The following is a 15,249-nucleotide window of genomic DNA, read 5'->3' as shown; positions in this document are numbered from 1 at the left end:
AGACCCTCCCACTGGCCGACCCTGCCTCGATACCCGCCCACTCCACGGTGGGAAATCTGCGATGTGTCCCTCCCTCCACCACTTTCACCCAGCCCCAGCCAAAAGTGACCTTGGACATCTCTATGACGCCATGTCCACTCCTCTAAACAGGAGGCCAGTTTGCACCCAATGGTGCCTTTGGTTGCCAGAAATTAAAAACCAGCTTGCGCGTGTTTGCAATTACGGTAGCTTGGCGCGTCACCCCCAAGCACCAAGCCCGCAAGTGGGAGCCGGGCGCCTCCTGGGGCGCTCTCCCTTCCACCCTCTGCCCGGGACTCCCGCACGATCTGCGCGTCCCGCCGCACCTGGGCCAGACCCACCCGGGCGCTCGCACCGCAACGGAGACGGGCGAGGAGGCGCTACCCACGCCCGCTCGCGCGCGCACGCCGGGCCCGTGAGCCCGCCTAGGGAGCGCGTGCCGAGACGGCATCGCCTGCAGTCCCCGCCGCGGGTCCCTAGGGGGCGCAGCTGGCGCGGGAAGGCGCTCGAGCCTGGCGCCGGGGAGGGCACGAAATTGCAGGCGGGCGGGCACCGCGAGTTTGAAAACAAGCGACGGCCTGGGAGGGCGGGCCCTGGGAGCGGGCACCGCCTCCCTCGGCCAATCAGCGGCGGTCGGGGGGCGCGGGCGGCGTGTGCGGCCGGGCTGTGAATGGGGAGCGGCGGCCGCGGCGGCGGAGGGCGAGAGCGGCGTGCGGGCGGGCGCACTTTCTCCTCAGCGCCGGGCGGGGGCGGCGGCGGCGGCGGCGGCGGCGGCGGCTCCTCAGCTCCTGCCGGACCCCTCGGAGCGATAACGGCGGGGCCGGGTGCTCCGACTGCGGCAGGCTCGGGACTGCGTGAGCGCCCAACGTGAATTTCCCCCGCTGACAACTTCTCGTCCGGCTTGTCCCCGGCCCGCGCCGCGCCCCTCACGCGGGGACCCGGGACGCCGCCCCTCAGCGCCGGGCTGCCGCTCACCTCGGGCCGGGGGCTGCCGCACCGCCCGAGGAGTGGCCGCGCCCGCCCGAAGCCGTCCCGCCTGTCCTGCCTGCCCGTCTGTCCGGCGCGGCGCTCGGGGTGGCGGCTGGTCGACATGGCCCGGGGCAGCCGGCCCTCGGCGGCCGGTGGTGGCGGCGGCGGCGGCGCGGAGCCCCCTGAGCGCGCGGGCCCTGGGCGGCCGCGGAGATCCTCGCCCGACCGTGTCCACCCCGCGCTGGCATCGCGCCTCGGCCCTGAGTCCCCGGGACCCCGCGCGGCGCCCGAGACCACCGGCCGGGACTCGGCGGGCGCAGGGCGGCGCGGCAGGCAGCTGGCGGCAAAGTTGGGGCCGGGGCGCTACGGCTGGTGGGCGCTACTGGCGCTGCAGCTGCACTTGCTCCGGGCGCTGGCGCAAGGTAGGTGCGCGCGGGGGGCGCGGACAGGAGGCGCGAACTTGAGCCGTGCGAGTGTCCGGGGTCCCCTCGCCGCCGGGCCCGGGTCGGGATGAGCCTCGCTGGGGCTGCAGGGAGCCCTGGGGCTTCCTCTATGCCGGACTCGGAGGAGAGGGAAACTGATCCCTGTAGAGCCTGCACTCCGTCTGCTGCTTTGCATTTTATTTTATTTTTTACATCGCAGTAGCACTAACAAAAATTTTTAAAGTTGAGACCCATTTCTCCCCTCCTTAAAAGGATGCCTGAGTCCGTTCCCATTGCAAGAATAAAAAAGGGGCTGGTCTGTACCTGAATCTTTGTACCGCTGGGTCTGGTTCCCAGTGAGTGACATCCATAGGAGCTGCAAATATCAAGTGCCAGTCGCCGCGAAATGCCTTTTCTAGCTCCTCCGCGCGACCCCGTCCTCTCCACCCAGCCCCCGTTGGCTCCTGACTCCCCCAAGTCCCGCTGCCCGACTGCAAGTGGGTGCTGCGCGGCCGGTGGAGCAAAACTTTCAGTGCCCACAGCTTTTGCACTTGGCGTTGTTTTTCTCCCTCTGTTGGCTTCTGTTTAGAATACAGTGGTGAGCTCTGAAATGGGGAAAGAGGATCTGTTGTTTTCGAAATGACCTTTTGAAAAGGGAGATGGGATTTCTTGTGAAACGAGCTTTCCCTCCTAAATCTGGGCTTTCCTCCCGCCCCGGAAACCCGTAACATACCCCTGCCAATTAGCATCCTTTTCTTTTGAAGTTTGCTGGTCTTAAAACAAAGTAACACCCTCAACCCAGAAATAACTATTTTAATACACCCTTTGGTGAAGTCTTTAAAACACGTTAGTGAACCGGCTTTGCTGCTGGTGGCTTTAGGAAAATTAACTTTGTTCGTTATCTGTATCCTGCAATACAACTATCATGGTAAGGAACTTGGTACTCTGAGATTGACGAGGATGAGAGCGTTAAACTTAAATTAGCTGTGTTCTGTGTCATGTGAAGACAATTTATGTGTAGTAACATGACTTAAATGTAAAAACATTTTAAAGGTCTGAGCTCAAAACTATCATCCAATAGTTTAACAACCAACTCATACTTTTTATTAATGCTTATGTAACGTTATCTAAATTGTGCCCCACCGCCCCGCTCTAGCGTTCATAAATGCTTCCTCTTATGTTTTACTACATGAAAACAAATCGCTATATTTCTGGTTGATTTAACTCCTTCATTACTTGGGAAATTTTCATGTCACTTATTTGTGCTTTTGCTTAATGACTTACTCTGGAAGAAAAGCATTTATTAAGTCATTTTGTACAGTGGGATCTGTAGATTGCCAGAGAAACCAGGTTCAAGTGAATAAATCTAAATCACTTAGGATGACCTTTAAAATCAAAATGGTATTTATTAAGTTTTCTTTTTTTTTAAGCAGTGACTTGCATTTTGCAGTAAGACCTGTATGTTCATGCATTTGAAGATTCGTGCACAAATTGAAATGGTGGGGAAAAAAAATCTGCCAGTGGCTTTGTTTTGAAGTACCTTACATAATTTCAAGTTTTTATCAGTTGCACCTTGAAGGCCATGTAAAGCATTGCATTTTTTACAACTGAAATGTTAATGAGAAGACATTTAAAAAAATATACCAAGGCAACAACCAAACTTTGTTAGGGAAGAATATTTTATTCCTTTTTGGCAGTAAAAACATTGGTACCTGTTTTACATTTATATGGTTTATGAAAGTCTACAGTCTTTAAATGTAAAATTTCAAATAGGTTGTCACAAATTTTAAATTCATTGACAGGTTTCTGTTCTTTGTGCTCTGTGAAATGTGTAATATATCCATCATTTTTTATATCATATTGAAAATTCATATTACAGAGGAGATGTCACCATTTGACAAAAGCTCATGTATCTTGAAAATGAAAATTCTGGTGCTGTTAAAAGAGATTTCTGATGGGATGATGAGTTGGTCATATGCACAGGAATGTATTCTCTTGAATCTTATCAGATAAAATGTAACATTCTAAATGGAATAGTTACCACCAGGTTGGAAGCCTCTGAAGTACCATGTTATTACATTGTAGCTAGGTGAAGCTAGCTACAATGCATTTCTCTGCATTTCATGTGGATAGGTGTGGTCATGTATCTTTGAGGAAAAAATATATGCAACATTGATCAGTAAAAGTTACATTTTTAATAGCCTAAGTTACAGACCCTCTATGATGTGACCTGCCAGGTTCAGGTCTTCCAAATGTAACTTTAATCTGCCCTGGAGTTTCTTCTTTCTATGGTGAGAATTTCTGAGTTGTATACTCTGTTTATTGGTGGGTGTTTAATTGCTTGTGATTTTCCGGATTCCTAAAAAGTCAAGTCTCTAATTCTGGAAGGCAGGTGGCAACACATGCTTTCTTTATGCCGTCCACCAAAGAGCCAGCTGTGAGTGGTTTGGAAGGATGGTTTCTGAGGCTAAAGATGTGTAAGCATCATATGTGTGAAGTTCGTGGTGCCTTGGACCCTTGACAGGCTTACTGATTCTGGCAGTAGACCTCTTAGATCCAGCTTGCATTCAGAAGGCCTAGAGGGGATAGGAATGTTCTTGTCAATTTCTGCCATGGGGCTGTTCAGTTTCTCATTTGAAATTATCTCCACTTAGACACGTGGTTCTCAAGCTTTGGTATGTGTTAGAATCACCTGGGGAATTTTATGAAACTGTGGAGGACCTACTCTTCCTTTTCCATGAGCCACATTTGCTTTCCATGTGATTCTAATACACATTGGACCTTGAGAACTGCTCACTTATTACCTTATGATTTCCCCCATTCCAGACACCCAGTGAGTTCCTGGAAGCTCTCTAACCCCATTGTTTCTCAAACTTGGTTGCACGTTGGAATCACCTGGAGCTTTAAACAGTACTGATGCCTGGCTCTCACTCCCAGAATTGCTTTTAATGAACTTGAGGTTTGATCTGGGCATCAGAATGCTGAGACACCCCCTCCTCCCTCCAGGTGATTCTCATGTTTAGCCAAGTTTGAGAACTACATGACTTGATTTCCCTTTCACTTTTTCTTGGGCTTTTCCCTCCAAGTCCTCCCCCAACAATCCTAGTGACTTTTATGAAACTGGGCCTGTGTTCACTTATACCTGTTCCAGGTTCTTGATCTCAAACTCAACAGAGAACACCAGCTTTTCAGTTTGTATTGTTTATTCCTGTGAAACTGTTGAGCCCCTACTTTGTGCCGCCTGAGGTGTACATCGGAATCACTGGTGAAAATTTAAAATATAGTCATCTGGGCTCCCCCTCAGACCTGCTGGTTCTCAGAAACATGCATTTAAAAACATCACAAGTGATTCTTATATGTTTGTGTTACTCTTTTTCTTTTTTTAAAATCCTTGTGTTGGTTAATCCCACAATCTCAATTTCTGTCACGTTTAGCCTGATTTTCTGTGGTCTGGTTCACTTTTCTCAAACCAATTCTCAGCCTTCGACAGGGTCTACTAATTATGCTTTTTTGCCACTTGTTTGCTGGAGTGTTTGAGCTCACTACAAATCTAGCTTCCTTTTGGCCCATGTTGCTTTCCATTAATTCAGAAATGCTTTGCTTCCCCTCCTCCTAACCCTCCCTTTACAACTTTGTAATTTGAGTTTCAGCTGGAACTGGAGTTCTAGACTCCCATAGTTGAGTAGCATCTTAATAAAGAGTCTTAGCTTAGAGAGTGCTCAGTTACTTAATTAGACCACTGTGTATTTAACAGACAACTGGTCTCTTGGTTGGTTACTGTCTTCTAAATCCAACAATAAGCAGTTATTACCCTCTGTGCAGCCTGCGTAGCCACCTGTAGCTGTCCTTCATTGAACCTTTAAGTGCCAAGCACTAAGTGCTCATTTATTCTTCACAGCAGCATCTGAGAGGTAGACAGTGTTTTTGTTCTCATCTCACCTATGAGAAAACTGAGGCACTGAGATGTTAACTAACTTGCCTGAGGTCCCAGGACTAGCAGTGGTGGTGCCAGAATGAAAAGGCTGATCCAGAGTCTGAACATAATTTGAGTTCATAACCACTGGGCTGGAGTGTTTTGCATGTAGCCTCTGCCTTTATAAGGAGAGGGATGAATGAGCAGCAATCAGATCTGTACCAAAGGGAAAATGGTGGTGATGTTTTCTAGATACAGTATTGAGTAATCTGATCTCAAGTTTTAGATTAACCTTATTTACAATTATGATTGCAAAATAAAAATTACTTAATTTGGAAAATAGAGAAGAATATATGTAACCCGTTCCATCTACCCATCTGTTTCCTCTAAGAAAATGAACATTACCATTTTGATGTATTCCCTTACCCCCAGTTTTTCTTTCACAACATAACATGAATTCTAGCTTCATGTGTTGTGATGGTCTGTTGGCAGAGATTAGACCACCATAGAATGGACTGCTGGGAGAGCACCAACCATTTCCTTGAGGAACATTTGGAAAATTCTTTTATCTGGACTCAAGTATATGAATTTGAGTCCTTTAAGGAGGTAGAGTTTGTAAGGTACTGATCTTTTGTTGCTGCAACACACATTTTATGTAAACAGTTAAGTTTAGATATATACTGGGGTTTATACCTAACCAGGAAGTTTCCTGGACCCTCATAGATTAAAGTAAAACAACTTGGGAGGCTGCAAGTTAAGTGGGTAATTAAGTGATACCAAGTAAGACTGTGTAGTTTAATTCTCTCTACCAGTTGCCTTTATGTTGTTTTCATCCTCAGATGGGAACCCCCAGCTTCACATCTCATCTCCAGGCTCCTCTGTTGTTTGTGTTGGGATACATAGGATGTGGTGTCTAAGGTGGCAGAGGTGTGTGGCCCCTAGTGTCTTTCTGCCTGCCAGCCTTGCAGTGTCCCAGAGATCAGAGACCAGTAATGTCAGCTGACTGAAACTAGAGCATAGAATGGACACAAAGTGAGGATTCTGATTAGGTCACTGCTTAAATTTCTCTAAGAAGTAAAGAAAGTGGTCATTATGAGAGTAGACCTCTAAGTCCAAATGCATGAAAGTTGAATTAAGCTTAAGGTGGGGAATGAAAATCACATAAAAAGGTATAGTATAAAGAAAAGTTAAGGGTCATTTACAAAAGAAAGAAACCTGTTGGTGTTTTGTCATTTGATTAAGTACTCCTAGTAACCAATTATATGTTTCTACCCAAAGTAGCTGAGCATTTTAATTTGCATAGTTTCTAAAATTTTACTTTGACTTCATTTCTGTAAGGCATTGTCTTAAATTTCCCCCTAAGTATGTATACCTCTTTTAAAAAAAAGTGTATAAACATTCATACCGATAATCCTGAGGGAGGATATATTTTGTCAGTCGAGGCAGCTAATATGGCACCTCCTGCCATCCTATGGTAGCACATAGAAATAAGTTTTAAGTTTTTCAATGAATCCCTGAAATGCAAAAGTCTGTCACAGTTAGATACCTACCTGCCAGTTATTGATCCTATACCTGAGATCTGTTCTGGAGAGGTTATTACTCCTAGAGCTTCATTATATGAACAGTGTTGCCATTAAATCCAAATACAAAAATTATGATTATTATAGGAGCATTGCTTTAGGAAACCCTTGTTTATATATGTGGTTCTAGTATTTAGGTGATTGGCCTCCTGACAGAAAGCTCAAAAGCCAGAAACTCATTGCATCAGCCTGGTCCCAATCTCCTGTGGGTATTGTGGGAATGAAAGTATTTTTTTTATGAAGCTTTCCTAGAAATATGGATATGGTAAATGGAAAAGACATTGGGCTAAGTGTCAGTAGGCCTGGTTTATAGTTCATTCTGTAACTACCTTGCAATATGAGCAAGTCTATTAGTCTCTCTGAGTTTGTTTTCTCACTTATAAAAGGAGGGGTTATACTAGATGTTCAAAATTGTTCTGCTCTGATTCTCTGATCTTCTGTATGTTGTCATCCATTCTGCCCTTCACTAGACTCTACATGTGTCTCCTCTCTGGGGATTCTGTAACTCCATATGTCTTAGCTTTTAGAACCTAATTTTCTTCATTTTACTTTTCCCAGAGTATTTACGATGTTGAAGACAACTAAGATGCAATGTAATATTTCTCCTTAGGTGTGCCATCTAACACATGATATATTTACTCTAGTCTAAAAATGGTTAATTTTGAAATTTTACGTTCTGTAAAACAAATTAGTGCCATAATTTATCAGTATAAGCCTGAAATTTGGAGAAATAAATTTCCTTAAAGTGTGAGATGCTTATTTATCTAAACAGCTAGAAGAAGAAGGAAAAAGGTAATTAATCTGGAGGTAATTAATTCAGTGAGAAATTTAAAAAGATATGAGAAAATAGTCATGGATGAGAATGTTTATATTTACTGTATAGTGACCATCAGTAATTAAAGAGATTAGTAGATGTTGTCTGTTTCTGTGTCATAACCTAATGTTATGTTGGTTTAATTGTCTTCAGTAGGGCCTTTTAGTAAAACAAAGGGTCTTTAAAATTAACACAATAATTATTTTTCACTTTAGCAGGCTTAACTGACACTTGATATACAATGTCTAGTGAAGATAATAGCTATCAATGAAATAGTCCAGTTTCTTGAAAACAGATATGTTGGTCAAGTAAACTATTTCTGATTTTTGGAGATTAGCTCGCTGAACATGGGCTGAGACTATAATTTCTGCAGTGTTTTTGGCTTTGCTTCATTTTTAAATAGTTTATTTTTTAACGGATAAGGCTAGGCTTTAGAGTTGTAGGTTCAGAGAATGGGCTAGACCTTGGGGCCCATATGATTACATAGAGTTAGCCTTTGTGTAACGTTTGGTTGCCTTTTCTCCCTTTGGTTGTCTTTTCTGTCTTTTAGAACTCTCCACTGTATTGTAGACCTAATTCTTTACTGTGAGAGGTTTGGAAGCTCTCAAGTATGTAAGATTAATTTTACAATGATGAATGGTCTTTTCAGTAAGAAAAAAGATAGGGAAATAACCACGTAATGACTATGGTGATTTGGGGAGGTGTTGTATGGATACTTGGGGAGCTCTAGTAGTTGCCTTTATTAAGGATAATTGGTAGCAGGAATTTTAGCAACCCAAGCAGACTAGTCAGAATAATTTCAGATTTGGAGTAAGGAGGGACTTTGTATCACAAAGGTGTAACCTGTCATACTTAACTAAGGGTGCTCATCTCCACAGGTGATAGTGTTTGCAGGTCCCTCTCTCTGGTGTGATCCTTTATTTTGTGTGTTTGTAGGCCTGTTTTCAAAGTGAAAGTCAATTTTATCTCAACTTCATTCTAGCTGTTAGATGTGATGCAAAAAGAATAAAAGAGATTTTGATACTGTGTGACCAAGCCCTTCTATACAGTGGATATCACTGTTGATTTTTGTATACAAACCACCAGATGGCAACATAAAAAGTGTTTATATAGGATATAATCTGGTTTCCACAGCCATGTTTTTTCCCCCACTTCCATGGTACACCACATTTTAGTATACTTGGGTAATATGTACAATTTCTGGCTAAGAGCAAGGCGAGTTTAGAATAATGGCAAAGTGTCACTAGAAAAAGATTTTTTTTTTTAAATATAAGTGCATGTATAAACTGCTCTGAAAGGGAGCAAGTTTCCAGGGATGCAGCTCTGCTATATTATTGTATAGTCATGCTTTTACTTCTGATTTTTTATTCAGCATTTATTCAGCTCTTATAGTAAGCTGTAATGATTTGCGGAACATAAAAGAAGAAAACATGGCTGTTACCCTAAAGCATTTTATGTTAGACCTTTAAAAGGAAGAGATACGTGAGTTTACAAACATTAAGCATATTTATGTATTTGCTGGCCAAAGGTATTTTTATTCTATGTAGAATTTGTTTTATTTTTGCCTTGTAGGCATATTCCCTTTTTCTAAGTGTGTTGTCTTGGCTCTTCTAAAACCGTGGTCTTAGCTAAAACTCCTGGAGTTTTGCAAGCTAGAAACTCAGTCTGAACTACTTAAGAAAAAAGGATTTTATTGGAGGGGTCTTGAGCTATTACAGTATAACTAGGAGAATTTCTTTACATTGGTAAGTTTAGTATTCACTTCCACCTAGGGAATAACTAGAGCCTCATGCTCAAAAGCTCCCAGGTACTGTCCTCTTTACCATCATCTCTCAGTTTGCTTCTGTGTCTGTTGACATCATTCTTGATTCACTGAAAATTGCTTTCTCTTTGTGACTGAAACCCAGCTGTCACCACTCTTTGCATTCCTATTGCTTCAGACCCTGAAATAGAGATTGACTTAAAGCTTTGGTACTGAGTCCAAAATTTGTGAATGATCAGATTTGTATTTTAAAATCGACTTGAGTAGGGAAAAATGGAGTCAACAGGTATGTTCTTGTTCTATTGAAAGTCTCAAAGAAAGAGAACTATGGAGGTATTTGAAATGCTTAGTGACAAAATGATCTTAAAATGCCTGGGGAATATTTTTTCCAAATTTGAAATCTGTTATTGAGGCTGGGGAAAAAAGTTGTCATTTGGCGAAATGGTTAGTAGAGGATCACAATTCTCTGAAGTAATCATTTCAGTTTCATATGTTGTGACTACTAGAGGCTTCTAGCAACATTGCCCCAGAGCTGAATGTCGAGGACTCCCTTCCCCACCCTGGTATAAACACACACAAACTATCGACAAAATATATGAAGAACAAACAAGCGTTCCTGAATTTGAAAGACCAGGAAATTCCTAGAGGCCAGCTATGAACAGAAAATTCAGAGGTAGGGCATTAATCAGGAGCTCAAGGCCTGTGGTGGTTTCTGATCCAAATAGAAACTAAGGCCCCAATGGCTTAGGTCTGAGGATCTCATGAAGGAGCTAGAGACATGGCCTTGGGTCTGCATAAACTTGGAAGGTGGAGCATCAAACCTTGAAGGCCATTTCCATCTGTGAAAAGAGAACTAGAAAAACTTTGCCTACTGGTTTGGGGAAGTACAGGAAACTTGTTGTCCTCCTGGAGTTGTGATAATTAGGAATAAAAAAGAGATATCTAAACTCCAAGATTACACCTCATAATTGGGGTGGATTCAAATTTAACCTTTCTTACAGTGCAACTAACCTTCAAGCAGAGACAAATTAGCACGAAATCTGGTCTAGAGCTATGGAAACAAATAGAGTCTACAGAAGTAAGTGTGAAACTGACTGGCAGAGCAAATTAAAAACCTAAGACTCTTGCAGAAGAAACAAGTCGTGCTAAAGATGAGCTTGCAACATGAAAATTGCCCAGCTGCACAAGGAAATCAATCACCATGAAGGAGAGCCAGCAGATGTTATGAATAGTATTCCAGGAGGTTGAGATTATAGGACATATGAAAGAGATTACTTGCTTAACATTTTGAAGATGAAAGAGGTAATATCATAATGAAAGAATAGCACAGATTAGTAAAATAGCATGGAGTTGGAAAAGAACCCAGTTGGAATTCTAGAAATGAAAATAATGGTCATTAAGTTTAAAAAAAGTAACCTCAATGGACAGGTTAAAGAGCCAAGTGGATATAATTGAAGATAAAAACTGTATTGAAAAATCAATAGGTTTTTAAAGGAGAGCTGAGAAAATTGCTTGGAATACAGTAATAAGGGATAAAGAAATGGAAAATGAGTGGTTATGATTCATGAACTTTAGAATGAGAAAGTCCAATATTACCTTCTGTGAGCTTCAGATAGAGGAAATAGAGTAGGAGAGACACTATTAGAAGATATAATGGCTGAGAATTTTTCATAGTCAATACAAGGCCTCAGTTCTTAGTTTCAAGAGCCATACTGAACCACATAGAGCATAAATAAAAATAAATTCATACCTAGATATATTGTAGATGAAGCCTCGGAAAATAAGAGGAAAGTGAACTGAGTAAACTAGATGTCTAGACTGGCAGGCATTTTGTTCATAGCAGAAGATGATTGAATAATATTGTCAAAGGCTGGAGGTGGAAATTCACAATCAACCTAGAATTCCATGTCCATATAAAGTATTATGATATTGAAGAATAAATGAAATAAAGACTGTAGATAAAAACAAAGTTGATGGTTAGTAGTTGGAACTACTAAAAGATGCACTTCAAAAAGAAAGACATTGAAACCAGGAGTGAAATACAGATAGTCAAGTGCTAAATGATAGGAAGTAGTGTTGCAATGTGCCCCTTAAATTGTATGTACTTGCTTTGCAGTTTGAGACAGTGTCAGCAGTTTTCACTACAAGTACTCATACTATAGTGTGTGAATGGATTAGCAAGAGTCTGAGCAGTAGGGAGGGGTTTGGGAGATGTTGGTTTAAGGATACAAAATTTCATTTAGGAATAAATTCAAGAGATCTATTGTACAACATGGTGACTATAATTAATGGTAACGTGTTTTAACCTTGAGTTGCAAAATTTTAAGTATTCCTACCACAAAAAGTATGTGAAGTAATACATATAATTAGCTCGATTTAGCCATTTCACAGTATACATGTTTCCAAACAACATGTTGTACACAATAAATACATCCAATTTTTAGTCAAAATAAAATTTAAAAATGTATATGAGCAGGAGTTAATTCATCCAGTGCTTCAGTGAGTAAAGTGCTGTGTTAAAGGTATAGTGATCAATAACAATTTCTTCCTTCAGGGAGCTTATAGTTGATTAGAGCATAGATACACCAAAAAAATACAGTATGGTGCAGTTTACCCTGGAGAGCCCTTTAAACAATACAGGGGATTCAGCATCTGGTAGATCAGTTTAAATAGGACCTTAGCAGGGTTACATGTAGGCAAGCCATGGTGGAATCTGGGTACTCAGATTGGCATGTGGGAACACACAGATGAAGGATTCAAGTGGAAAGCCACTGAGCAATAGGAGTGAGGAATCTAACATCTAGATCAGAACAGGATTCTTGCCAAACAGGTAGAAGGACCAAACATCAAGAAGATCTCTTCATATTTAGCCAGTACATTCCAAATGACCTTTACATTCTGAATTGGGGTCTTATTGTCATAGCTGTAGGAAATTTGGACGTAGATCTTGGCTAGCAGAGAGCTAGATCGAATGTGCAGAGTAAAGCACTGTTAAGAACTGAGATAAAGCATACACAGAGAGGCAAGTGGTTGAGAGAGCAGCTCAGTGGATAGGAGTTAATGACATGAGATTGTAACCATTAGCATTTTTGTGGCAACTTGATATGATTGGTTGATGCTCATTAATTCCTGAATTTTGAAAATTACTTAGATCTGTGTCATGGAATGCTAACTTGGAAAGACAGAGGCCATCTGCATCTCTAACTTTGCTGTTTTCTGTGGAATCAAAAGCCATCTGCATCTCTAACTTTGCTGTTTTCTGTGGAAATTTAAATTGTTATGCTTTTATATAGATGAATACTTCATAACAAATTATAATATAGTGTTTTATTAGTGTAGAGATGCCTTAAGAGATTTTATTTTAAACCCACAATTGCTTTCCTTCAAAAGTTACTCTTTCTTCGGTGAATAAACTGAATTTCATCATAGAATCCTATTGGCAACAAGAACTTTTTTTTTTAAAAGCTAAACCTCATTTGACCTGTGAATTGTCCCAAATCAGCCAGTGAGGAAACATTGGGAGTCCCAGCCTGCTCTGACTTTTTCCTTACTTTAGGGCACTAGCTGGGTTGACTGGAGTCCTCCATCCCTGTCTGTCAACAATAAGAGACCTTGACAAATGATGAGGACCCGAATGTTTCTGGAGGCTTTCACAGTGGCTGATATGGCACATGAGAAGACTACTATGTTGGTATTAAAATGGATGTTGTAGAAGTAGCTCCAATTGACATGGAAGGATTTCAGAATATATTAGGTGAAAAATGAGGTTACAGAGTTCTTGGTAGAATATAATAACTTGTTTTTATGGAGTGCTTTTCTTGGCATCAGGAATTGTGCTATAGCCTTCCTATGCAGTGTCAAACATCCTTACAACCCTGTTTTATAGATGAGCAAATTGAGGTCCAGAGAAGTTAAGGACACTCACTTAATAAGTGGTAGAACTGGTCCTTTGAATGCACCCCTGTCTCTGGAGCCCCGGTTCCTAGTCCTTCTCCTGTGCTGCCCTCTGTACATGATGAGCCCTTCGTGGGAAGTCTGCAAGTACCAGCTTTTTCTGATATAGGGTCATTCATGCACATACAAGCAGAAAAGGGTGTGGAAGTCACCACACCAAAATATGGGTAGCAGTCATCCCTTGGTGAGTAGAATTATGGATGTTTTCTTTTGCTTTTCTTTGTTTTCTGATGTTCTACAATGAGCTTAGATTGCTTTTGAAATAAATAATGTAAAATCTTATGGAAAAGCATAAAGATTATAAAAGTCATGCAGATGTAATAAGTAAAAACAGATAAGAAATTACTGTTTTATAGTACGATGCAGTAAGTATGATTAAGAAATAGACCAGCCTACTTAAAGTGCTTATCTCTGTTATGGGGATTTTTCTTTTCTTCTGAATGCTCTAAGTTTTCAAACATTAAGCATTTGCAACTTTTTAAAAATTATGAAAGCAATTACAATTATTTACCATAATGTATTATTACTGGATTTTAGGAGGAATGGTACTAAAGTTGTTGAGTGGTTCAGACTGAGAGTGCATGAATGGTTACCTGGGATTTCGTTTGTTTGTTTCCTATTTGAGGGAACTTAAATTATTGTTTTGGGCCTTATTTTGCACATCTGTTTGAAAAAGGCATGCCATATTTTAAGTTACAGACTCATTATAAGAATAAAAAACTCCTTTGAAAGATGGATTGATAAACACATTTGTACCATCGATTTCTGGTTAGTGCTTTTTAATCTTTATGATCCTAGTGTCAAATTCTCCCCACAAGTCTGATACAGAATCAGTTCATACATTCAAGTTAATAGTATGTAGTATGCATAAAAAATTTGAAGTGTGAAGTTGTACATGGAAATTAGTAAATTTAAATTTAAATATACATAAATTCAGTATTTTAAACTTAAATTTAAGTATAGTCATGTACCACATAATGACATTTTGGTCAATGACAGATTGTATATGTAATGGTTCCGAAAGATTATAATCCCATATGTTTATGGTACCTTGTCTTGGTTCAGATTTGTTTAGATACATAAATAGTTGTGTTACAGTTGCCTAGCATGTTCAGTACAGTATCATGCTGCACAGGTTTGTAGTCTGGGAGTAATAGGCTATACCATATAAGCTAGGTGTGTAGGAGGTCATAACATAGAGATTTGTGTAAGTGCACTCCGTGATGTTCAACAATGACAGAATTGCCTAACAGTGCATTTCTCAGAACATATCCCATCATTAAGTGATGCATGACCTGTGTATTCAATATAATATAAATGTAAATTAGAGCATTATGTATGAATGCTGTAGTATAGTTGACAACAGTTGGGTAGTGCCTGAATCACAGAAATGTGCCACTTTCTGAGAATGCCCTGGCACATGTACATAGCAGGCGCCTCACTGGCCATTTGTCTGTACTGTCATCTCTTGTCCGTTTTTTATGGAGCTCTACAAATCACTGCAGCCAGGAACTGGTTCTTGCCCATGCTGACGTTTGGATGTTCACTTTTTCCTCAAGTCTACAGTATTTGTTTTCCAGTATATTCTACTTTTTTTTGCTTAAACTAGCCAGAGTTACTTTTTTTTTGGGAAAAACAGTATTTAAACCTTTTAAAATGGGTCTGGGGACCTGGGTAGGGTGGCTCATACCTATAATCCTAGCACTGTGGGAGGCTGAGGTGGGCAGATTTCTTGAGGCCAGGAGTTTGAGTCCAGCCTGGGCAACATGGCAAGACCCTGTCTCTACACAAAGTACAGAAACCTATCTGAGCATGGT

The 15,249-nt window shown here is 41.4% G+C and overlaps 1 protein-coding gene across 1 annotated transcript in view; it reads left to right on the top strand.

The window, feature by feature from the left end:
* The first annotated feature begins 972 nt into the window (after positions 1-972).
* Positions 973-15,249, top strand: part of SDK1 (sidekick cell adhesion molecule 1) — a 1,001,700-nt gene continuing 987,423 nt past the window's right edge. The window contains exon 1 of the mRNA XM_035283177.3: positions 973-1,409. Within this exon, the coding sequence (XP_035139068.2) occupies positions 1,109-1,409 (301 nt within the window). The 5' untranslated portion in view covers positions 973-1,108. The remainder of the gene's footprint in view (positions 1,410-15,249) is intronic.

This window comes from Callithrix jacchus, chromosome 2, assembly GCF_049354715.1.
Source record: "Callithrix jacchus isolate 240 chromosome 2, calJac240_pri, whole genome shotgun sequence".
Classification (NCBI taxonomy): domain Eukaryota; kingdom Metazoa; phylum Chordata; class Mammalia; order Primates; family Cebidae; genus Callithrix; species Callithrix jacchus.
Note: the sequence above shows the minus strand (reverse complement) of the source record. Positions and strands in the feature narration are given on the sequence as shown.